The sequence below is a fragment of the Perna viridis genome, chromosome 4 (assembly GCF_037379345.1).
Source record: "Perna viridis isolate PV_CMFRI_1.1 ecotype Kerala chromosome 4, ASM3737934v1, whole genome shotgun sequence".
Lineage (NCBI taxonomy): Eukaryota > Metazoa > Mollusca > Bivalvia > Mytilida > Mytilidae > Perna > Perna viridis.
The window spans coordinates 40,691,240-40,718,557 of NC_142448.1; the positions used below are offsets into that span (position 1 = coordinate 40,691,240).

The 27,318-nt window shown below is 32.2% G+C and overlaps 1 protein-coding gene across 1 annotated transcript; it reads left to right on the top strand.

The window, feature by feature from the left end:
* Window positions 1-2,388: 2,388 nt before the first annotated feature.
* On the top strand, window positions 2,389-27,318 carry LOC148620090 (neuroendocrine convertase 2-like). The gene is made up of 14 exons (XM_088580670.1): window positions 2,389-2,493; window positions 9,044-9,227; window positions 9,596-9,706; window positions 10,122-10,301; window positions 11,576-11,704; window positions 12,022-12,080; window positions 13,405-13,493; window positions 17,015-17,190; window positions 23,573-23,776; window positions 24,120-24,241; window positions 25,022-25,140; window positions 25,793-25,910; window positions 26,131-26,435; window positions 27,178-27,318. The coding sequence occupies exons 2-14, from the start codon at window positions 9,051-9,053 to the stop codon at window positions 27,219-27,221; spliced, it is 1,833 nt and encodes a 610-aa protein (XP_088436796.1). The 5' UTR covers window positions 2,389-2,493; window positions 9,044-9,050; the 3' UTR covers window positions 27,222-27,318.

Below are 27,318 nucleotides of genomic sequence, written 5' to 3' on the forward strand. Positions count from 1 at the left end.
CATTCATTATTGCCCAATACCCCATAGCCCCATTCCCTATTGCCCAATCCCCATTGCATTGCTATAACCCCATTTTCAAACGATCATTTCCCCATTGCGAAAAGATCAATGTTTTATCATAGACATGTAATGCATTATGAATTGCACAATACACTAATCTAAGAATCTCGCAGGCGGGTTATAAGGAATTACCGTTTTGTCAATTATCGCCAATTCAATAATCAAAATATTGATAAATATTATAAAAAACTAAAGATATATGAATGAATTGTTGCAAGACAAATATTTAAGTCCATCTCTACAAAATGAAGGATTTCTGCAGATTGAATTGGTGCAGACGCTTTAAATTTTGATATCGTTGTGATTTTATTTTTTAAGGTTACAAATTGTCCATTTTAGTGTCATCTGGGTCTACATTTTGGCCCAGTTTCCCAAAAAGGAATCGGGGTTTTTTTTGCAATTTTTACGGGTGTGAACGCTTTTAGTTTCAATACTGGTCCAAAATGATTATGTAAAATATGTTTATATATTACGTGGGAAAGTGATTGTACTTATATTATGATATGCGTACTATCATGTTGGTGATTGCGACACTTATCTTTTTGTACAAAAGCATAAGAAATGACATATTTGTTGTCACCTGAAAGGGACCGACCACTTCAGATATTAGAAATTGCCAAAGTTAATTGTTCAATATATTAAATAAGTCAATATTAAAATCATGCAAGCGTCAAATATAAAAGCGCGAAATTATAATGTTCATATATCAATTATATTACTAAATATTAAAAATGTTAATGAATCATGACTTGTGTTTCTTTCTTCTTTAACATGTTTAAAATTGTCTTTTTTTTCAACTCTTCCAGCATAGAAATATAATAGGTACGTTGCGTGCAAATAAAAGAGTGGAGCAATATTCCCGTTCATCCCACTCATAGTCACTGTTGTCCATGCCACATTCCCGGATCACCTACCCCCATTTCCCCATCACCCCATTACCCATTGCCCCATACCCCATTATATGGGAAGTTTGTCCCTCACAGGTACTTTAATTCATAACATGATACGATTGTCTTTTCATGCAACTGGTTTTTACCTCTTCGGATTAAAAACTATTTAGTGTGGAACCATAATTAATGAAAACTGCTTTTTATTAATGAAAAAGGATGGAAGGTAATCGGTAAACGAATTCCACTTACTCACAAATTGTACGTAAAGCTTATTGAACTTTTCATAGATCATACTCCGTTGAACTCGTTAAATTAAACTATTTTTACTCTTTTATGAAAGAAGGTAAGAGTATAGAACCAGTATGGGTGTTCATAATAATATACAAACAGTAAAACAAAACATAATAGACAAATAAAGAATGATTGAAGCAAAGATAGAATTAATAATAATAATAAAACATTTATAATTTAATCTATTCCATATAATATTTCATAAATGTGCTGTCGTAACTGGTGATATTTTACATAAATTCCACAACTGTGCGTATTAAGTGTCAGTTTCTGCAAGAATCAGGCCATAGGTGAAACATAGTATGAACAAACTAACATTTTGATCATATTTGCATCATCAGAATCAATGGTAAACATATAAGATTTTCAATATCATGCGGGAACATTGAGTTCCAATTGTATTGAAATGCACTGAATATTTAAAGGGCAGATAATTCTGTCAAAAACCTAATTTTGTAAGATTCTAGGTAAACATTTCTGAGCAAATCCAATGATGCAGAAACCAAATAATGGTCTTATAAAGCATCGTTGTACAATGCATGTTTTGGATATTTCCCTCTTTGCCTAATTGTGACAAACACTCTTAATTGTTTCTCGCCTTTAATGTGTATCACTTTTCACTTCGTAATTACATGTAGTCCAGGATTTTGAGCTCTCACAAGAGTGTCTTGCACCAACATAAAACAAGCTGCCATCAAGTAATCACACGAGAATCACACCGACGTGTGTACACCCTTGGCAAAGATAAAGTGTACTTACTGATGTTAAACAGAGAAAAAAAACAGGTAGAAGGAAACATTTGTTTTTTAACATTGCTTATCGATGACGATAAAGATAAACAAACACTTTTAAGGTGCCTTTCCCTCAAATACTACCCTTGCCTGCTTTTAGATTACCCTTCGATTCAAATAGATATATAACTTATGTCTATTTCTATATGCAAATAATTCTTTTTTTAAGAACCTGTTTTTGATATAAAAAAGAGGGCTTTCAAAATATATATATTTACATATTTGCTCAAAGATATATATTTTAACAAACTTATTTTCTTTAGTGTATTTCCCGAAACTACAAAATGTGTCTTACAGTTTTTTAGATTTCCCTTCCACGCCTATTAAAATACGTTTTCCGTATGTCATCAATTTTTGCTTACGTGGAAGTTTTTACTTACAAACTTGAGGTCTGTTCAAAAGTATAAATTCATTATTTGGACGCTCGTTGTTAGTACGACGGCGGTTTTGCAACTGGAAAGGTAAGATGTATAATTTCAATATTTGTTATCGTCCATGTATCTGTTTAGATATGTTTATAGCTTCGGAAAGGGTATCGAAATAAGAGATCTGTTCTTTAATCTGATTTGTTGTTGTTGAGTAAACGACAAAACTACCCTCGAACATTCCATCAATATAAAGAATTCCATAGGAGTCTACTGTTTGTGGCATTAATGCATCAGACACTTGAATTTTAAAGCTATCCATAAACTTATTATGATTGTATTTATTTGCTATACAAGTCATTTTAATTTGAATCCTAACAATGTACACTTTTTTTCTTATTTTGCTTAATAACTAGATGTTAGAGACCCTTTAGAAACTCAATCACAAACACGTCAGGAATAACATTCCACCGTATCTCAAAGACAAGTCAATACCGATTCTTTCATATTTTAATACTTCACCTATTGAATCCAAAGTTTTCAATTGTAAAAGGTTATTGCAGTACCTCAAGATTGAGGACTTCAAGGCTAAACCCCCTGACATCGAAAGGGCGTCTCTCCCTAAGGTCCCTTCTAACGGTCAAAAGTACCACGAACCACGCTTAATATATTGGAAATACAAATCTTATGGATGCCGTGAAAGACTACACAACAAAATGGATAAGAATGCAAATTTAAAGTATGTCAATGAGTGTCAATGCTATATCAGTTTTTAAAGACCCTGATGTAGCAAACAGATTATCTACTATACATTACACATATGTTGTCGTACCAGCAGACAAAACAACAAACGTCTTACATCCAATGTTTATGTTTAGAGATAGACGACGCAAATGAAAGCAATGATACGACTTATACTGCTACCAGACTATCTAATAAAGAGATAGCGGAAAAATAAACATAAATCTGTGGTATCCTCTTGGTCTCTCTACCAAAGACAATGGTTGTGATCTGCAGCCTATGAACTGGATTGTCACACTCCACGCAATCAACACTTTATAACTGGAACTGCAAAAATTTCAACGAAACTTCATTTAAATATATTATCTAAGAACTGTTTAAGAAGGTATCCAGTCCTATTACAAGATTTGCTGGAAACACTCAATTGAAGATTATAATCACAAAACAAAATACTTTATACTTCTATTTCCCCTACTCACGTTGTTACTCCACAAAATGGCACACCTAGATAAAAAATAGTTCTAAGTATAGATTACTTATACTTTGTAAAAAAAAATAATTCAGCATCATCTTCCAAACATATCAAAGAAAATGTGTGTTTTTTTTCTTCTTAATGCTGAAATTTGTTATCGACAACATATTGTTCCGGTGTGATAAAGGTGTTTTGTCAGCAATCAGTCGGCATTCCAATGGGAACAAATTGTGTTTCACTACCTGCTGACCTATTCTTTACTCTTATCATGCTGTCTTGATATCATTAAAAAGAGGGAACTTCGTCTAGCTACATGTTTCAATATCTGTGTCCGCTGTATAGATGACATATTATGGTAAAACAATCCCAGTTTTTGGGATTTAATACATCGATTCAATCCTAAATAACTTACCTCCACTCAAATCAATGATCAAGGCAATCTATTGACCAAACTTTACGATAAACGCTGTGACTTTTTTGTATTGTTTTTTTGTTTCGAATTGTCAACATTCATTTCATCTGTGGCAACATCCTTTCAACGCATGGAGTTTTTATTTCACAACTCATACGTTCCGCCAGATTTTGTTGTACCAAGGTAGAATGTTTGTACTTCGATAGACTTCTTACAATTAGGCTTCTTGAATAGGTTTATGTTGCTACAAGATTGAAAAAAAAAATCACTACAGATGTTTAGCTTGTCAAATTTTCCGCACATCATTGCTTTCATCCTCTGTCCTGTTTATCTGTCAATGCCCAGACTTTCAGACGTGAAATTGCCCGACGAATAAACTGTTTGCCTGTCACAATTGGATGACTGGATGGCTTCATTCATCTTCAGCATACCAGGGACCGCCGGCATCAATGGCACACGCATGGAGCCAATAGCGTACGGCGCCATTCACGGAATTAAGTAGGCAATTTCGTGGAAACTTGTTGACTCCTCAACAATGTCGAAATAGCCTTTTATGGGCATAGCAGCGCAAACGGTGGGCTCACAGGCAATGGGCATCCGTCCTGTTCATGGACGAATCCAGATTTCATCTTCGCCATTGTATTGAACGTATTCGTATTTGGAGACGGAAGGCTGATCTCTATGCAGGTCTGTGTGTACAGGAGACTGATCTTCAGGGTAGTCGTAGTGTCATAGTGTGGGATGGCATTTCCTTAAACCAAAGAACCACTTTTGTATTCATTAATGGCAATTTAGTTCTTTAGTATACATAATGATGTGGACATTTTACTGCAGGGCAATAAACTTGCGCATAAGGCACGCATCACAAGCACTTTCTGAATAGGAATACTGTACGAACACTTCCGTGGTCAGCGTTTTCACCATCGAAACATTGTGGAAGTAGCTTGGACGTGCTGTAAGTTGCCTTTCAGCCACACTCAATCACGTCGCACCAACTTGAAGCCGCACTATTGATTTTGATTTTGGCACTGCGAGTTGCACCTGTAAAGTGCCTACGACAATAGTGTGTGACCACCTTCCGTCATTTGTTTTCAAGTGTGATAAGTTGCTAAAGACGTTTAATTTTCAATATGTATTGTCTGTTAAATTGTTAAGTTTTTGAATGAATATACATTTAAAGAAATGAAAGTTTTGAGTTTTCATTTGCCCTCAGTATATTTTGGTTCTTTTATGTTCTTTGTTGTGTTTGTCAGTTGTCTGTGTCTGTTTTCTATTTTTTTTTTTGTCCCTGGATTACATTCTTGTGATTTTCGCTAAAATTTTGGATTCCATGATTATTATTTGTGTTCAGTGTTAACAAGTAAAATGGCCCATTCACTGTTGTTCAAGTTAATCAAACATGAGTCAGGTTGTAGGAATATATGCATGCGAAATACTTTTGTGCTCACATTGGGCTGATTTTCTCCTCCCGTTGGAGTTGTTTGATATACTTACATTTCCTATTCTCCTTATATTTTAACAAAAACTAAATGGGAAATTAAATCCGTGCATAATTCCTTTAAACATGCCACTTCATAAGTGCCGAAAAGGTATATCAACCCCTTTTCAACACTTTCTGAAACTTATCTTAGAACCCGACTCCCCGAACTTGTTTTCTGTTGATTTCGTGTTTTTTGTTTCTTTTTTTTTAACGTTCAATCGTTTTTGCAAAAATGTTCTATACTACAGTACATTTGATTTAATTACAAGGGCATGGTTTATTGAAGTTAAAACTATAAAAAAAAAAACCTTTCCAACCTGATCAACGTACAATTTATCGATTGATCTTTTTAAATAGGTTTCTTCTGCATGCACGACTTAGAAAAAAACAAGCGAGAACTAGCGTTCGTACAAATGCATACATGATTTACTTCAATCGTGTATGACACAGCTTTAAGCGAAAATTTTCGGAATTAAACAATTTTGTTTAAATATCTCAGCAGAAATTTCGTTAAGCTTAAAAACGGCAATAATTTGTCCTAATTTCTATTGGAAAATAGTGATGAGGGTCAGTTTCCCATAAAATACAATCAAACAGTTGATAAATGATATGGTGTAAAGAAACATTGTACAAAGTAGGTATGGATTGTGGTCTTTTGTAAAAATTACATATTGCGATGGGAAGTAGAAAGTTAGTATGAATAGTATGGATCTTGTCATACATTTAATAGAAAGTGTTAGTCTAAAATAAGACCATAATTACTTATGTACACATGTTTATTTAGTTTACTTTTGTACATCAAATATACCCTATTTTCAAAATCAAAAATGGTTTGACAGTTCTTTAACATATAATCAAATAAAGTCTCGAAATTTCCCTTGGTTTTATTGAATTAAAATTTAACTGATGCATTGTTACATGTTAACTTATACTTAATATCAATCAGATCATTAGAGTAAAATAACAGCAGTGCTTGATAATTCATTAGATACGGTGCAGCTAAAATCAAATTAGCAACTTTAGTCATAAATATTTTCTTGATAATTGCAGGTCCATCGAGATTTTTTTTAGTTTTTCCAACAGAAACAATAACTATTGATTTCGATAATTTTGAAGGCATGATTAAGTTTTATAGGCATATCACGCCTATATTTGCGATCAAAGTCATAGCAAAACCGTCTCGATTCTTTGGTATTTTACAAAAATGATGTTTTGGGTCAAAGTTCAACCTTTTTTCTGCGAATGGTAAATATTTTGTTTAAATTCATGATATTTATATAAAATGGTTTTAAAAAAATATAAGGCAATTTTTGGAAAGGTATAATAATGTTAGAGCCTGGAATTAATGAAACATTTTGGGTATCAGCACAATTTGTCCAATCACAGTGTCCGGAAGTATTTACTGACGTAGGATATACAAAAGGCCAACCTAAAATAAGAAATAGTACCGTTTTACCTATACCAACAGCTTGAAATCTAACTTCTTCAATCAAAGTCATATAATGAGTGGCAAATTATTATTGAGATTTTCTGCAATGATATCAGTTACTTTCTTTCATTTGTCTTATCCTCACAAGCATTTTTCTATACCTACCCCCACTTGCATAAAGTATGGTTTTTGACACGACTGTATTAATATATGATATTTTAAGTTTATGCTTTGGAATCATCATAAGTTTGTTGTCAGAACCTATTTTGAATCTATATTTACTTAGATTAGTGCATAAATATGCATATTTTCATCTAAATGAGGCTACAAAAGCTTTTATTAATAGTAGTACCATTTTCTAAAACCACATCACCGACTCCATTCCACACGTTAGTACAAACCAAGAAAATACCAGAAATTATTATTGATGACTGGATTTACATTGTAAAATGTTAAAGCATGACAAAAAGAGGAAACATAAAGTATAAAGTCTTAAAAACTAGAAAATATAGAAATAAAACTACTCTCATAGAACTTAAACGTATTTCCTAGATTGCTCAATCACACATTTAGGTATTATAAAAATGACTTTTGTTTTCCATAAATGTGGTTTAAATGAAAGCAAAACTTTAAACTGTATCAGTTGAGGCCTATTTTACCCCCAAAGTCGCCAATATTTTAGGAAGGATCACCATGAAAGGCTGATAAAAGGTTCTTAATATACTTTGTTCCACATTTTTCCTGTAAATTTGGCCACCTGGAGCCTCTTGTTTACCTCATATTTCACAATAAACAAACAGCAAATTAAACAAAAAAATAATAATTCAATATCTTAAAGGTTGTTATATTATAGAATATTTCACCCATGAAACTTAGTACTGCCTCAAATGATGCAATTTTAAATTGAATTTGCATGATGGACCATATACCGACCAAAATTATGCATTGTTGGGTGGTACAAGAAGCACCATTACATGAACGGTTGAAGAAATAACATTGTTTAAGATCTACAATATAAAAAAATAGCATGAAACTATAAGAAATGAAGCAAACAATAGACAAAACCTAATTTCAGAGCATTTTTTATATCTTCACTTGTCGAATAATGGGAGAAATCAAGAAATGCTAAAATTTCATGAACCTGCCCAACATATAATTTTAATATAATTTTAATATTTGTGTATTTCAACTATCTTGGCTGATTTCTTCAATTTCAGGTACCAGAAGAATTAGAAAAAGAAACCTGGAACATTCACGTTTTAAGTTATGCAAAAACAAAATCAGTATAGGTAGAACCGTACTGTTTATTTCCCATAGGCGACCATAGTCAAACTTTTGAAAAATTCACACCTTTAAAATAATGACGGAGCTATGAACTGACTTTTTTCAGTAATGTCTTCATTACCCTAACTACAATTGAGATCAAAGTCGTAGCAAAACAGTCTCGATTCTTTGGTATTCTAAGAAGATGATGCTCCTTTTTCTGAGAATGGCACATACATTTTAAAAAAATCATAATGTTTATATAAAATGGTTTTCAAAAACATAAGACATTTTCTTAACAGTATAATAATGTTAGAGCCTGGAATTATTAAGACATTTTGGGTATCAACACAATATGTCCAATCACAGTGTCCGGAAATATTTTCTAAAGCAGAGTACACATAAGGCCAACCTGAAAAATGAACAATAGTACCGGTCTACCTATAAGACATTTCACTCTTTCGAGTATACATATAAACAATGTCTATAAAGTTCTCGTACCCATATGACATGCTTTTTGACAATGCAATGAATTAAGAGCTGGGAGCGTCCGTTTTAACGCACGATATTAACGTTCGTTGAATGTTTACTTTGATTATGATTATTTCCTTGATTTAAGTGTTATTTTTTATATTTTTTGCTATAATAAATTCATATTATTTCATTAATTTTATTTTTTATTGAAACGCACAATAGGAGCGTTTGTATAAACGCATGATAGAAGCCCTCGTTTATCGTGCGTCTGTTGAGCGTTTAGCGTGCGTTTGGGTATCGTGTGTGCGGACAACCTAAGTGTCTCAAGGAGTGTACATCAGTTCTAACATAAACTTCCTTTATTTATCTGTACAGATATAAAATGAAATCAATGCAACCCCTGAGTTGTTTGGTTTTAACTTCAATAGTTCTTGGATACAGTGCTACCGGAACAATTCAAGATGCTGATGATATTATAATCGAAGTTCAACCAGGTGTGACAGAAAAAGAAGTCCAACATATCGTGGCAAAGTATCCAAGGTTTAAGATTGGGCATCGGGTTAAGTATCAAACTATCATAAATCAGTAAATGCATTTATTATTCATTGAAACTAGGAACCCCTTCGCTTCATGAAATTACTACAAGTTAAAAAGTCAAATGCGAACAGAGAACGGAACGCTGACATTTCTACAATAGAACTGTTATACTTGAAGTACCAAATGACCCGGACTATGTGTTTGTATTATTTTAGTTATTGTATGTTCTATGGTGTATGTCTGTTTTCCTTGGCTAGTGTTTGTGGTTTTGCGTTCTTTTAATTTTCAATAAAATATTGCTTCTCTTAAGGTTGATTACTCTTTTAATAATCTTTTCCGATGATATAAATAAAAAAAATAATAATTCATTAACTAATTCTTGCATTTTAGTTTGATCTTATCGGAAAAACCCTCTATGAATTATTATTAGACACATCTAAAGGAAAAACAACTATATCATACAATGATTGGGATGTAATTGACATAGGAAACAATAAAAAGGTAAGATTTATATAAAGGTAATCGTCAAAAACATTACAGTAGCAATTTAGTCATAATATAGAGAAGTTTTACACTGTAAAACGACGAAATCATAGCAAAGAAAGGTCATGTTGATGGTAACACCACTAAAATTTTATAACGTCCTATCTTATATTCTAACAGATTAGGGGCGAATTATCTGCGGGTCTATTCGTGTCATATGGTGAACGTCTCTCTGATGAAAATTAACCTGTAGTTTTTATCAAATATTATAATAATCCTTTTTAAAATGGAATTTATATCTGTACGCCATCACTGTATTAGCTATATGCATCCGAAACATCGTTTTTTTTTCTGCGAATTTACATCACAGCTGTTCGATGAACTGCATTGCCCAGTATTTATTTTTAGACCTTCATTTCGTTTTCCTTTGCAGATAAAACATGTAACAGTAGATTATAAATGGAATGTAGAACTACGTGCGCCAAAAACAAATGCAAAATTTCGTTCGACAAAGAAAACTAAAAAACCAACATCATCCACAAAAAGAGGAAGAACACGTGCGCCAAGACTAAGACAACACATAGATAGGGAAATGAACCGAAGTTGGCAATTGGTAAGTATTTGCATAATTTTAAAGACACACAATTACTCTGGTTGACAAATCATCTGCTATTTTTGTTGTTGTTAAGTAGCAGTCCAGCTAAGAATCATGCAAAATGTGATTTATGGTTGGAAAGCCTACATATTTTTATTTTTTGATATTGTGTTTAAAATGTCATAGCAAACCGAAATGAACATTTGGTTCTTCATATAACCCTTTTTCATAGGGTATAACATTATATAGAATGCACTGTATCTTTCAAAATTAAGAGAGATTAATATATATATATGACACTCAAATACAATAGAACCTATTGGATTTTCAATGTTGATTATCTCCTAAGAGCACGCAGATATGAATGAATTATTACACATTTCACAATACAGACCCACTAAACAACTTCATTACAAAAATTAGAAATATGTAGCATTGTTCAGATTTTGCATGATTCTTGCAAAAACATATACTTAAAAACAACAAAAACAACGACAACAGTATAGTACTCGTATGTGGAAAACTTCAAATTATATGGAGTGGGAAATGGGAAATAGGGATGGAAGATGGGGATTGCAAATGTGAAGGAAATGGGAATAGTTTTTAGTATTTATTGATATAACACTTGTATCAAATTTAACTAAGTATACTAGTTTAAATGTTTAGGAATTTTAAAATGTAAAGTTAAGTTTGATTACTGCATGTACTATGACAGTAGTTTAATTCGAGTATACCCATTTTCGTGGATCAGGGGAGAAACACAAATTCGTGGATTCTTGTATTCGTGGTTTTTAAGTTTTCAATTTAAACATCAATGGGAATCTTATGTTCGTTGGGAACCAAAGTTTGTGGTTTCACATACCCACGAAAACCACGAAAATCGGCCCCCACGAACAATAGTGTTCTCACTGTATGTAAATATCAGATAAGACATGTGCAATATCAAAATGAAATATGGTGACGTTTATTTGGCAATTTTTGCAGTTCAAAGCAAACTTGTACCTAGATTTCTACTATCGAATGCAGTGGTTTGAAAAAAGGAGTTTTCACAATTTCTCTTTTCGTAATAGTCATTTTTTTTTTCAACGTGAAAAAATATTTTTCATCCTTGCATGTTCGCTAAAAATACTCTAGATGTGAAAATTGAAGTCTAAATTTATCATTCTGATTGCATTTTTAACAGTTTAAGATATTTACTATTTTATAATCAAATTCCGATTTGAAAATCTTGACTTGCTTATTCAATTAAATGATTTGTTTTGTCTTTTTGTCTGATACACATTTAATTTCAGACCGATGATCATCCTGGGTATTCGATGAATATTGACAGGGCGTGGGCACTGGGATACACTGGACGGGGGATTGTAGTGGGTGTTGTTGATGGACCAGTCCAACTCAATCATTCAGATCTTACAAATATAGTAAGTGATAATGTTTTATAAACGTGGGATGCTGACAATCGATGAGTCTATACATTTTTTTTCAGGAAATAAATTGAAGTAGACAAAAAGTAGAAAAGATATTATGATATTTCAATTAACGATTCATAATTCGGTTTTTCTCTGAAAAGTCTTGTTATGTTGGGAGACAAGAGTACAATTTATATTAACGTATTCACAATTATGTTGATCTAATGATTCATGAACGACTATCCCATTTCATCATTTAGAAACATATCTGTTCTTTTTTTTTTCAAATTAGATGATGGATTTTTGATATTTAATTTTATCTATTTCAGGACAAGGCAAACTCAAAACAATATGCCAATTTCGATCCTAGGCTAACTGACTTCATCATGTAAAGTACCCCGTTTATGCAATATCAATAGCATTTATATTATTTTTGTTAGAAAAAAACAATTACTCCAGAATAATTGAAAAAATATTAATTGTATATGTTTAGTATTAAGCTAAAAAGTAATATGTAAATGCATTTCTATTATTTGAACAATAGCAAGAAATAATTTACATATCTTAGTCGTTGATGCTGGTTACTAGCGAACATCGCAGCTTGTTATGCAAGTGTTCCTTCATGTATTTGGCTTCAAATGTTTGTGATTTCTCATTATTTCATCAAATCGTTATATTTGATTTCATGGATATCAGACCAGCTTTTAGTTCTGAAAAAGTTATTCCGTTGGTACATTTTCCCAATCCAATGTTGTATCTAACTTATTTGCTTAAAAATGAGTACCTGAGTGCACAACATGACTAAATGTCAAGATAATTTAAGGCATACAATGTTGCATTTAAGAAATAAATCACGAAAACTACATTTAATCATTGTTTTACCACTGGTTGACCATTTTTGTCGCATTATTTTACCACGAGCGAAAGTTACCGTGTTAAAACAATGATACACTTGAGTTTCAGTGATTAATTTGAATTCTAGGACAATAATGGTACTCTTTAACATTTTCATGACCAATTACGGAAACCTTATGCCAACCATACTTTTCCATGTTTGGATGTACATTTTACGTTATGTCAGTTGAAATGGTCTGTAGTGAATCTTAATTTTTTGTATTATTATTTATAATAAAAAAAAGGTCGAAGTAAGTAAAATGATGTTAAATATGACACTAGTTTGCATTATAAGGTCACACATGGGAATGTACAATGCATGGACTGAAACGTTTCATTCATTGAAAATTGTCATTGCTTGTTTTCATACATGATAGTGCATATGGCGATTGCTACCAATGTACGTGTGTGAGTGATTGATTTCTACGGAATACAAAATATAACTTTTCTAAAACATAACTTGTAATATTGTTTTTCAAATACAAATGTAATGTTCATTCACGGTACTGTAATGTATGAAAACAGCTAGTACACATCTGAAAGTACGTGTGCTTGTTTATATCTTTTAAGGTGGGCAGTAATTTACACACATACATGCCAGGACCAATAAGTCGCGTGCTGCTTATATAGCAATGGAAAATATACCACAGTTATAGGTTACTAGAATATTAGATTTACTTTTAATTTTATATCTGATAAATATACATGAGGCCACACAAGTCAATACTAGTTAGTCCGTTTTGATTCAATCATACATTAACTCCAACAACATTACTAAAAGCATCCAAATTTTATTTTACATCGCTGTACAATTGTAGGCATGGTACATTTGTTGCTGGATTAGTTGGAGCTACAAAAGGAAACGACATATGTTCCGTAGGTGTGGCATATGAAGTGTCAATGCAAGGTAATCTCATAAATTATTGTCTAACGTTCAAATACTTGCCTAAATGATGTTAAAACTGCCAACACGATACACAATACAAAATGGGCTAATACAGGATTAAGCCGTCCAATGAGGCTTTTACCCGCTCAATATGTCATTTATGTTTTTTTTTTAAAATCCATATTGGCCTAATCCATTATGACTTGTTGGACTAGTTAGTAAATAAAGGTATAATTGCGTATTTTTTTCATACTGACAGTTATTTTTCCTCGGACAGCAATAGTGGACTTGGGCAACATCTCAGTCCAATATGGCTGCCCTTTGACCAATTACAGGATAAACATGGACACACTTACTCAGTGATACAATTTCTCTTTAAAGTATGTTGAATAGAACGCATACCTTTCTGACAATCACTGTTAAGGAAATTGCCTTTTCTGCTTTTCTTTTTGTTTTATCTGTTTCATTTTTTTTAAATCTCATGTTTAACTTTAGTTTATACTTAAGTAATTATTTTGATAAACGTAGGACAATTTTAGGATTTTCCCTTGTGGACACGTGATCATTTCCTGACATCTTTCAACTCTCAACAATAAAATGTTTTACCGATCTGTTAACCGCGACCAAATTTGTGAAAATTTGGAAAGTTTGTTTTGTATTAATGAATTATGTATACAAGTGTCCGGAATGAAAGACAACTTCTGTTTTGTAAAAAAGTATAGTATGCTCTGAGTTACAAAACTGCGTAAAGAGGAGATAATCATGTACATTATTGTTATCCTAAGGTAGATTTTGTTATTCATTTTAACTTTTGGTGCTATGAAGTTCTAAATATTAAACGCGGATACTTATTTAATAAATATTAAACATGCAAGTAACATAATTTGTGAAAAGAGCCAACAAAAAAACCTTATATAAAGGAATCTGTCAAATAGTAAACTTAATGGGTATCGGATCGTCGACTTATGACGATGCAGCACAAACAAAAAAGATTATGTAAGTCTTAAGGATTGTACAACAATACCGATAAAGATGTTAATAGACTATAATAAAATATATAAAGAGCACAATTTTCAGTCAATAAATGGCCTTCTTTAGTGCCTTAAATAACCTTATATATATATATATATATATATATATATATATATATATATATATATACAACGTCTCAGAATGTGACGACTCTATTTACTACACTGAACCATCGGATCAAATGGATACAGGGATGATGTGTAAACGTATATAGTTTTTTTAAATGTTTTAATGATGGGTCAACAACGGTCCAACTTAGTATCGCAGTTTAGATGTAACATAACATTTGCTTCAATAAGTCCGGATTTTCTTCTTTGTTTTACGTCGTCTTGCCAACGCCAACTGAAAGCCAACGAACCAACCACCAGCCAACGTTGGCCCAACGGAGGCATGCTGTCTAGTGTACGGATATACGTTTTGAAGGAGATGCATTTTTTTTTGCATTTACACGCCTTTGTTAATAATTTTATGGATGTTTTTAATGTTATAATTGTTTAGACTGTTATGAGCATTCGGGTAATATTCAATTAAAAATGAAACACTGAGTAAATACACTAAAGGCGGGGGGGGGGGAGGGGGGGTGCCGTGAAATTTCCAAACTTGTTGACAACGCCGTATTATATATATGGAAAAATAGCCACGCCTACTGAAATCGTATGAAATGTGAAATAGGCAAAATTATCAAGGTTATTCAATCTGAAAACTGAAGTGATGATTGAAACCCTTCATTTATTCCAATATCCCTAGATAGTACTTCCGAAAAACGTCTGTTTAATGGAAAATAATAACCGCCAGCATACGTTGACGTAAACATTACTTATGATATTGTGGTATTTTATGACTTTTATTTTTTGTAGTAGAAATACACTTGAAGTGCTTGAAATATCATGCATGAAATTCAAGGTTTTTTCATATCATGTTTAACACAATCACAGGAAAACGTACACGTCTTTCAATGCGAAGCGACACAGCCATGTTAACTTACACTGACATCGACTACCGAAAATATAGTACGCTCATTTATATCTGAAACGCAAACTGCTAGAAAAAGGACTGCAATTGAATTTAAATATTGTTTTTATATACGTATTAATGTTACGTAAAACGTATGTCAAGTGGGTTAGCAACAAAATGCAACTTCGTCGAGCTTTCTAACAATACAAAACGATGTGGATTGAAAGGTCAAATGAAGTGATGAAAAGAACTTTACAGCATATGGATGGTAAATCTACGTCGATTCTTACTCATATGATACGAATTTTTAAAACTCTACCGATGTATATGATATAATTCGTATTTGTTTCTATGGTACTGATTGTTTCGCTGCTTTATCTGTCATTGATTTTTTTTTCGCATATACCATATTAACTCAATCGCTCCAAAGAGTAATCAAGAGAACCAAGATACTAGCGGAAATCAAACTAATGTAATCCAGAAACAAGGACAATACTTAAAACGGACAAACACGACAAATAACATAGAATAACTAGGATACATACAAAGCAACAAAAGTAAATGAGCAACTTGGACAACACTAAAAACTAGAAGCATTGACCAGGTGAATCGGTAGATTAAGCGTCCTCAGCTTTTCTAGAAACACCCGCCGAGTTGCTTATAAAAAGACATGTCCGGGGTAGACGAAAGGAAAACGTTGAACATTAGATTTCATGGTGCAGATGTATATACTGTAAAGATCTACGAGTTTATCATTACGACCATAAACCTTCTGTAGTGATGACTTCAATTTTCTAGCAACATAATCCTATTCCAAAAAAGTGCATAGTTAAGGTAAGCTCTGGCATTACGTATGAGTTGTGACGTGAAAATATATACACAGGTGCTGATGGAATGTTGCCACAGAATGAAAAGTCATCGCGTTTGTCGTAAAGTTTGGTCAATAACTTTCCTCTACCATTGATCCCTTAGTATTGATCATGATATGCGGCTGCGTTTACAGTATCTGTAGTATGCATCTAATCGCCAAAACTAAGATTGTTTAAAGATAATACGTAAACAATATAGTGGAAACTGAGATTAACAGATCTAGTTAAACAATGTTCTTTATTTCGGATCAGATTAATTATAAAGTCAGCCTCATAAAAGTGAAGGATTAGGTCAGCAAGTAGTGGAGGTCAATTTTTCTAATTGAAATGTCGACGGTTTGTTTAAAAACGCGTCCACCACACTGGACAAATATGTTGTCGCTAAAGAATTCTAGCATTTTGAAAATATCTTCTTCTGTATATTTGACAAATGATGTTTATTTCTTATTCCATTTGCAACATGCCCTGTTAATCTTTATTAAATGCCAGAATATTTCATTCCACACGGCTATGTTATGTATCCATATCAACAATCCTTTATTGCACAATAGAGACAAAGATAGTAAAAATTGTAACTCATTCAAACGTTTTGTATTATTGAAAAAAATGTAAGAATGAAAGGATGTGGACAAAAATAATACATCTTTTGCATTTTTTTCAAAATGCTTCACATTTCGATTATTGTAGCAATTGGTTTTCTTGGTATTATTGGCAAGGAATCTATAACCAACGCCGTGCGTGCTTACACCCACAATTTAGACATGGTTGATGTTTACACCAATAGTTATGGTTTGGCAACAGACAAAGATTTTCGACCGATGGATCAATATGTAGTCGATGCTATCAAAAAGGGAATTCAAGAGGTTTGTTACCGTTAATATAGGCTACTTCATATTTTCCAAAATAGAACTTGAGTCTTTACAACATCAAACGTCGCAATGATAAATAAACTCAATGATTTGTTTTATTATTTTCGCTACGGCAATTTTTTGAAACGTGAACTAGACGTATTAAATCGTAACTGTACATGTACACGTACTGTATTCGAAATGTCCGAATTGAATTACTTAATGTCAATTTATTTTGCGTATTGAATTTATGGCGTCGATTTTGTTTTTAACATGTGACTGCCGAACCGTGCAAAGATAAAAGAAGCCGCCCACTCTACTATGATAAAAAATTTCACCAGATCTGCAATACAAATGTTACAATATTACCAAGATTAATCAGTTATAATTTTGTGTTAAGCCCACTTTAATTTAAAAATATTTAACTGTTTGCGGTTGTCCGAGCAACCCTGCCACCCAGTACATTTATCAAATAATTGCGTTTTAGTTTAAGTTACCTGAACTGGTTCTATCAAGTATCCGTTTAAGATACTAATTGTGATTATTTAATTTTGTTCAAATATTACGGTCACATTATATTTTTATATAGACCGAGACATAAATATACAGGCGCGGATCCAAGGACCGGCTTGCCGAATATACCCCCCACACCCCCCCCCCGAAAAAAAAATACGTCTTTGCATAAAATTTTGATTTATCATAAATGTTACCTACTAAATTTTCTTTAATTCTATATAGCCCAAACCTGAGATCATGTATCCGGTCCTGATATATATATGTACATTTAAGACTTCACATCTCTTCGTCACCTAAAATTTGCCTTCCGTGGTCGTATTTAAATATCAAGTCTATAAGGTACATGTTATAAGATATACATTTGTACAATCACACATCTTTCAGAACTTAAATGAAAACCAAGCTGTCCACATGGTTGATATAAAATTAGAATGAGCAACATTAAAAGGCGTAAGTCATAAAACGGGGGAGGGTTGCAAACCTTTTACGAAGCAAAAAATAGGAGCACTATCAGGTCGAAATTATAAATACATTTTAAAACTGAGACTTTAACTTCGAACTTGAATACATGTTTTGTAAGAGTGTTACGTTTTCAACTTAAAATTATCAAAAATAAATAGATAAATTATCAAGAGATTACAGCTATTATGCAATAACTGTTTGTGATGAAATTTGTCACACGTTTGCACTGCTTATATAAGTTACGGTTAGATAGAAGCTCAAATATTTTTTTTCAGTGTCAGATATATCACGGAAAGTCACTCGAATATCATCAAAAAGTGTGTTCTGTTTGAGTATTGGACAATGAATAAGGACATAAATCTCGTTCTCAACTGATCGTGTGTCGCACAGCTTAAAAGTTCTTTGCTCGACTGGAATATTTCGACTTTTACATAATTCAGTGCTGATCTATCGGGATTGAGTCATATTTCAATATCAAGCAAAATAAAAAAAACAAGCTACCAATCTGGGTTTTCTGATGTATGTATACCCCTCGGGAAAATACAAGCCGACCCCACTCAGACTGATTTAATATGTGGCTAGTGCACGAATCAGTAAATATATGTCAATATGGCATATATCAAACTCCTATGTACAACCATAAATATTAATGCATACTTTTTGGGGTTTTTTTATGGCCAGTACATTCTTTTGTAAAATAAAGTAAATTTAATAATTAAAAGCGGTCGTAAAAAAACTACTTGTATACTAAAATGATCAAAAACGAAGTCTTTTCAGACAATTGTCTGTCTTCTTTTTTATTAATGAAAGGCTTGCAAGAATATAGAGTAATAACGTGTACAATCGGTTAAAATATTCCGGTACACTTATATATATGCATTTTACTAAACGTAATCATGCCGTGTGATGTCACTATCGAAAATATACCCTAATACATTCACCAGTCATGGTTTAAATTCATGTCCCGTCGCTCACCTGTGTTATAAAAATATACTAGACAAAAATTTGAAAAGATTTAAGATTTAACATTGTCGTACATGTATAAAACCAAATTGAAATTTGGGGTCTAGAATTTCCACACTTCAAATGTGGTTTTAATTCTTGCATACTTACCATACTCAATATGTAGATATATAATCACCGTTTGAAATTTTACTTTTTTTTATTGAAGATTGATTTTAAAATCACTTCTTGTTCTTGATCTTTATTAGAGTTTGAACTGCATGTGAAACCAGATTGGATTTATACTAACACCCTTTTACAAAGTACACCGTTGCATGTACATGTAGTATATACAGATTTCAAACTTTTTGTTAACCCTGAACGTCTTTTCGGATCTCGCACGTCCACCCCTTACCTGGGTTAGGGGGTATTTCTGGCTGTTAGTAGATACCCAACGGATGTTGGTGGCTGATCCAGCCTTTGAAACAACTGGTTTCGGAGATACATCACATGTATCGTTCACATGCATAATTAATTAGCGCTTGGGTTTGTATGTAGTGCATTCTTTTATATGTCCGAAGAGTATGATTCCCGTAATATTGCCGTCGACCTAATCCCAGACCCATCGTGTTCTCCACTTCATCGGTTTGAGAGTAGATAGACCGATGATCGTGATTAGGATGTAATTTCCTTACGTTTACATATAGCTCATCAACTGAGACATTTAGCTAGTTGAGAAAGACAAGTATCTAAGGGCATGCTTTATTTCTATACTTGTGGCTGAAGTTCGAATGATTCGACAAATAGCTTCGACCTGGAGATCTTTATGTTGAATTTCAACTTGAAAATTTATAAACACAGAAAGGCCAACTGGTAGTTTGTAGTTCAATTGTGCAGTATGTCAAATGTGTTGTGTGAATCCATATAGGTGTAAACCATCATCAAACCCAAATATTTTTTTTCAAACTTGCGCACTGCTAAGATGCATCACGTTTTTTTTTTTTTTTTTTGGTGTTTATTAAATGTCCGTCGTACATGTAATCAGAATTGGGAATCGAAAAATAACTCAAAGAGTTCAATATTAACTATTTACAACATAGACTTGTGTTTAGTTAAACGTTTGAATTCGATTCCTGAACTTTCTTTTTATCCCTGCTATTATCCAATATTTGTTGCAATTTGACTATTATGTGAGGCGTAAAAATTCAAACGATCGATATAAATTGACTCAATACATGAGTACTTGGATTATAATATGTTGACAAAATCTTTAAATGACCGCCTTAAATTTAGAAATAACACATACGTATAATATGATAAAGACTAATATATAGAAACACAGTTTAATAAAAAAAAAGTGTGCATCAGCGTCACGTTGTTAATTCATTCCACAGGTATATGTACGAAGTCCCTTTTAATTCATTAAAAGGTCAATAACTATACTATGTAAGAAAATACATCTTTAACCTCTTTAATCCGGTGTTACTAAATCCTTAATGACACCAATAAACACAAAAGGCATGCTCATTTAAAATCTTAGTAGTTCACCTAAACTACCGTTTTAAATATGAAAAGTTTATAAACCATAGAAGCAATCTGCTTACATTTCAGAGGTGTTGCTGTTAACGAGGTCAAATATCGATTCAACATTTTCTTACTAGACAAACGTGATATATTTCAGAAACCTTTAGTATAGGCAAATGTCAAACATGTAACCGCGGAGGCGTATTAGCGTCAACTACACAGTTTATTGTATTAATTTTTGCGTTATTATCCACAGTTTTGCATCTAAACATCACACGTGATGAAACATCCGCTACAGATTTTGAATGCGCGTCCCGTAAAACTTGTATGTTACATATCTTTACAAATACCTAGCCAGGCATAATATTGTTTTCGGTGCAAACGATAGTGTCAACTTATTTATTTTGACTGTACGACTAGTTCAGAGCAGGGTCTGTTCGATTGGTAAAGTCGTTCTCGTTCTTTCTGGTATGGGAAGTTAAACCATATCAGTAAATGGTCAGATGTCTATAGATCGTTTTTATACCCTTGCAAATACAGTGGGGAAATACAGTGATGGGGTGTCCGTCCGTACTTCCTTTCTTCTGCTACGTTGGGGTCGCATCTCCCATCTCTCATATCTTTTTTGAAGGCCTGAATTATCTCTTTTGTTTCTCTACCGGAGTTGATAGTATTGGTTAACTTTAAACATATGATTAATCTGGATAAAAACCTACTAATTTCTTTTTTTACTTTTTTTATTAGTTTAAAATAAATGAATAAAACACACACAACATAAAAACACAAAAATAAGAGAAAAGAAAAAAAGTAATATTTTATTAAATCAAACTTTCATAGGAACATAATATATCACCATAGATCTGTAACAAAATTGAAAGTCTATGGTATAACATTATCATTTTATTCGTTACCATTTTAATCTCTTGTGAGATTAAAGTAATAGGTATACTGTGATTTCGCATATCGTAAGAACTCTGCCATGTACCGGGGCGGTTGTGCGGTACATGTATATTGTATAAATAGCGTACTACTCGTATATAATTTTCCAGTATAATGATGAACGTCAGTTGATTGTTTTCATCTGCTTCTGTGTGTACCCAGAACTCCTCACTGGTGTTTATATTCACATTCTTTTTTAAAAATACCTTCCGGGGCGGAACGGTTGTATTTGAAAAAAAAAGAGCTCAGAGGTTTCCATGGGAAAGTATTACAGCTAGAATCTGCACATTTTGTCCGAACATTATCACGAAATTAGAAGAGATAAAGACAGTGCCCCACAACATACATGTAGTTAAATCTCCAATTATAATAAAATAATGATTGATTTAATTCTACATTTTGAGAACTTATTTTCGTTTGAAAAATGACACATAACTTCACACTCAGACTTCACTTGGGGAATGTATTAAATTAACTAAATGGATGCCTTCACACCTTTATTTTAAAGTGATTTTTATGTAGATGAAACATTCGAAAGTAACCCATCGTTTTATTACTACATTGTACATGTACCTTAGGGAAATAGATCAACGAAAAAAGTATGTATTGTCATTGTCATTGTCAATGTCTTATTTTAATGATTAATACGGGGGTGAATCGCGTTTTGAAATAAAGAACATCTAAATAACACATTTTCCCTAACGTTACTATATATGACAAAGATTACTGTCTAAGTTTTGCTGAGTATCTCACATTTTTTTCTCATTCATAGAAGACAAACAAGCAGATTGACCTTAAATTCATATTTATGCTTGGAGGTCGATAACAACTAAATATATGTTCTATAAATTATTCTATGTTATTCTATAATTTTCTATTATAATAATCATTTTCATATTTATTATTATTTTTTCCATAAATAATCTATGTTTATCCCTAAATTATAATTTTAATCATTTTATTACAAATAAATAATAATAAGTTTTCCCTCATTTATTAATTAATTTGTTAGTTTATTTATTTAAACATGCATATATTTTAGTGTCATAGGTTTCCACAAGTCTACGGAGCTGTTTGCATGTTCAAATTATTCATTTAGCTCATTTTTTTTTAACAAGTATTCTCTATTTATCCCTAAATTAAAATTTTAATCATTTTCTTATTAATAAATAGTAATTAGTTTTTCCTCATTTATTGATCAATTTCTTAGTGTATTTATTTATATATTTATTTATCTTACTGTGATAAAGAAAATAAGAAAAAAATGATTTAGAGCCCACCAAATTTAGCCGTCCCCACGAAACCCTTAGTAACTACCCTTTAAATTTGCACTTTAAAATTAATCTAATTTAAGGGAAGTAACTCAATCTGATTAAATGTATAATTCTAGTATAAATATAGTGTCAGCTTGTTGAAATTGTGAGCACTTAACAATACTAGACATATACTTGTTTTCCCTTGACGGAAAGTACTGAACACTCTTAATACACTCTTAACACTACTGAATCGATGTTGAGTAAAGCTACTGAATTTACTGAAATTGCTCTAGACAACTCTTAACGACAGATATTGAATTGACACTGAATTTCCACTGAAAAGGCACTGAAACTCTTAAAATTACTGAAATTAAATTTTTCAAGAGCTTACAGTAGATGTTAAGTAGGAAATGACCGATTTAGTAAAAAATTCGGCTACTAATAATTGATTGTTTTGTTTTGTTTAGTTTTTTGTTTTTTGTTTTTTGTTTTTGTTTTTTGTTTTTGTTTTGTTTTGTTTTGTTTTTGTCTTTGTCATATTTATGAGATAATGAAATTTGAAATATATACTTATTTTTGAAAGGAGTATTGATTAAAACAAAAGATCAATACTGTTGAATAAAAATTACAACGCTTTGTTTTTCTTTCAAATATTTTCCATTTTTGTCATAAAAGGCAATTTCACGTTAAATCCCGCGGCTAATCATGAGTTTAGCCTTTGTCTTTAAAGTACAGTGAAAAGGCAATTATTGTTACAGGGTCGAAAAGGCAAAGGGAGTATTTATGTGTTTGCAGCTGGTAACGATGGATCGGAAGCTAATTCGGCAGCAGAAGAAATATTAAATATAATTTACACGATTGCCATAAGTAGTGTAGGACTTGACAGAGTCACTAATTATGGACAGATAGGGTCAAATATAATGGCTGTAACACAAGGGGGATATAAACATGATCGTGTACTAGTGAGTTTTTCCTTATGAATTTAATTAAAGTTCAAAATAATTTAAATATTTCTGTGCAGTTCTTTGTCTCAGGTATGCCGTTTTCCTATTCATAAATGTTATTTTCTCTGTTTGACATGACCAAACGTGGATATGCCTTCCTTTATAAAAATAAAAAAGAAATTGAAATAAATACACAGTTGCCATTTTTTTTTAAATTTGCCTCTATAATGTTTTTTTTTTTTTTTTCATGATTATCTGGAACTTAAGTCAGTTATACATACTGTTCATTTTGGTCGAATATTCAGGTTGTATAGGAAATATGCAAAATATTATATTTGAACGTTTACAATTTCATGTTTAGGTTTCAACTTTTCCGTTTGATACATGTTCGGATGTTGCTAGATCAGGCAGTGATTATAATACAGGAACTTCTAATGCCTGTCCAATAGCATCCGGTGTAATTGCTTTAGCATTACAGGCAAAGTAAGTTTGCAATATGATAAAGCTTCCATGTTTGTGATAATACGGTGCATACAGGTGAATATTGTTTGATACGTTAAAAAGCAGACTATAAGAAGACAATTAAAATTCCAACAGATTCTCATACAGATTGTTTAAATGGTAAACTGCTGACTGACTTCGTTAATGCACCCTTATGGTCAATAAAATAATTTCAAATATCGTCAAAAACAACAAAGTATCCAACCATATACAACAGATTTATTTTTTTGAAATGATACTTTATAAACACCGAAATGAGTATTATACTTGAATTTATCTCAGTTGTTTTACGTTGTGTTTAAATTATTGTTGTTTTACTTATAAATTTCTTTTGAAAACATGTCATTTTTTAACTGAAGAACAAGTGTATCATGGTTCCCCGTAATAAATCTGGTTCTTTTAAAATCTAATACTACTAACGGGAAAAATGTGATCTTGTAAATTGTAATAGAATAATAGAACGGAACAATACGAATTAAATGGCAGGTTATCTAAAGGAACTTCAGAACACCTAAAACAGCAGAGATCAAATCGAGTATACATGTACAAAAGTATGACTTCGTTTTCAACTACACATATTTATATATCACAAGGTTTTAATATCGGAACGAAATAAAAATAAAATAAAATCAAGATGAAGTGCTACATGTAACTTTTATTTTATTTAGAAGTTTTGTATATAGCAGTAATTAATGTGTGATAGTTATCTCTTATTGTGAATATATACATTTTCTATAATGTTATTCCAAATAAATATTTCAGTGAAGACCTCACATGGCGTGATGTGCAACATCTCCTAGTAAGAACATCCAAGGCCCACCGTCTTCAAGATACTTATTCCCCAACTTATGAATGGAAAAGGAACGGTGCTGGTTTGCAATGTGAGTATATGCAATTCAAAAGTAAAAATAAGATTTGTTATTCTTATAAGATTACTTTTACATAATGTTTCATCTTTTGTATTCTTATTAAATTCTCCATTCGGTCACCACCTTTATTTGTACAAGTAATACACAATATCAGCCTAATTGTGATGTTTTTTTCAAAAGAATATATGTACGGTTGTTGTCAGTTTCATACATCATTTGCACATAGGTCAGCGTAAATACCATCTCTTAAGACATTTATGCAAGCATTGATTTGAGACAAACACAACTAAATATAAATTCATACACGTAAGTGGTGTGATTTGATTTACGTTGTGCATGCACATTCTGGTTGTTTGATTCCCTTTAGCATAAACCATTTTACTAAGTTGAAACTACCAAAAGTACTCAATTTCGATGGGTTCACTGATTCACGAAGTTACACCTACACTCCAACAAAGTAGTGGTTCCAGATCTCAATCATATTATACAAATTAACCCGTTTTAGTTCAGGATATACTTATACTTATATATCACTGATAACTAGTAACTGATTCTGCGTTGTCCTATAAAGATGACTTATACAAGGAAGAATCGTAGCTACATTTAAACAATTAAATTAAGAAAAAGTTTTTGATAGAAGATGTACCCTTTTTTTACTTTGTAGACCACCCAAAGATGGGGTTTGGACTGGTAGATGCATTGGCGATGGTAAGATTGGCAAGAAGATGGAGTCCTGTTCCTGAACTCTTAAATTGTACAATAAACGCAACACGCGTCAGTGGGTATGTACATGCTCCAAATTAACAGTAACATTATAAACACAATGTCTAATATGAATAAAATATGGGTTGTTTCTTATTAAAAGACCCAACTGTACACAGCCTATTCCTACGTTAAGAAAATAATATCGTTGATTCAATTTCAATATTATTAAAAAATATTGTAACTTGCAATTCACTGCACTGCACCATTCGGTTTAATTAAAAGAAATTGTTATTTTAGAACTGCTACAAATAGCGAACCATTAGTTGGTGCACTGCGAATACGGAAAGGGGATTGCGCCATTCGGAGTTTAGAGAGTGTACTTGTTGATGTAAATGTTGGTTTTTTAAAGAAAAGAGGTGATATGAAAATTGATATTACATCACCGAGGCGAACAACAAGTCATCTTCTCACAGTAAGACCTGCTGATAGTACTTCAGGCCCACGGAACATTACATGGACTTTCAGATCAATACATTTCTGGGACGAAAACCCACGTGGTACGTGGCAGTTATCGGCGATTTCAACATCAAAGAAGGAAACAGGTAAGACTTAGTGACTTAATGAATTATCATTAGTACATGAGTACATTCTTACTTTACAAAAGTTTACAGATAAGTTTGGATCTACAGATTAATATATTAAAGATACTTACATACTATATTTTTTGGTTAAACCGATTTCTATATGCCTTTAGATTAACATATTTCTTAACATATCGCGATTTGTTTTGGTATCTTTTCAAGCGCGAATGTAGTCAATTTGATTTCCACGATAGGACAAGGGTTACACGTCACTTTTAACTGAAGAGGAATCCATAGATTAACAAAAATGTACTCTAATTAGTACATACGATACGATACGATGACAGAATTGGATGTCATGAGAAAGTGAATTCATAACTTTTTATTGAAACCAAACATCTGATGATTTGTTGTATAGGTAACACAAATCGTATACATGGAATAGGGACGAAACTTGTGACCATGGTACCATCTCTTTTCTTAGAATGTAGATCTGAACGTAAGAGATTAAAATCTTATGCGGTGCATAGTGTAAAAGGGAGATAAATCTTATTATTGCAATCTATAGTAAAAAAATATGGTATGTATACATATGTACATTTAATTTATTTCCGAAGACATGAAAATATTGATTTTACTATTCCAACAATGCATTTAAATGACGAATGGAAAATATACACCTTAGATAAACCACTCTTTAAGGTCACCTATCTGGCTTTTTCAAATCCTTGTTTTTCAATCCTCATTATTTTTCTTTTTTCAGTTGGACCAATGACCTGGTCAATTACCCTGTATGGGACATCATGATTCCAGATTATCTACGTATATGATTTCTACAGAAAACGGACAAATGGAAGATGAATAAAATTTTATTAGCAAATAAAACAAGTTTGGTCTAGAACAA

Coding starts and splice junctions, on each gene's coding strand:
- LOC148620090 (XM_088580670.1), top strand. CDS start 9,051: ATGAAATCAATGCAACCCCTGAGTTGTTTGGTTTTAACTTCAATAGTT. Junction 11,705..12,021: donor ATTCAGATCTTACAAATATA/GTAAGTGATAAT, acceptor TATCTATTTCAG/GACAAGGCAAACTCAAAACA. Junction 23,777..24,119: donor ATAAACATGATCGTGTACTA/GTGAGTTTTTCC, acceptor TTTCATGTTTAG/GTTTCAACTTTTCCGTTTGA.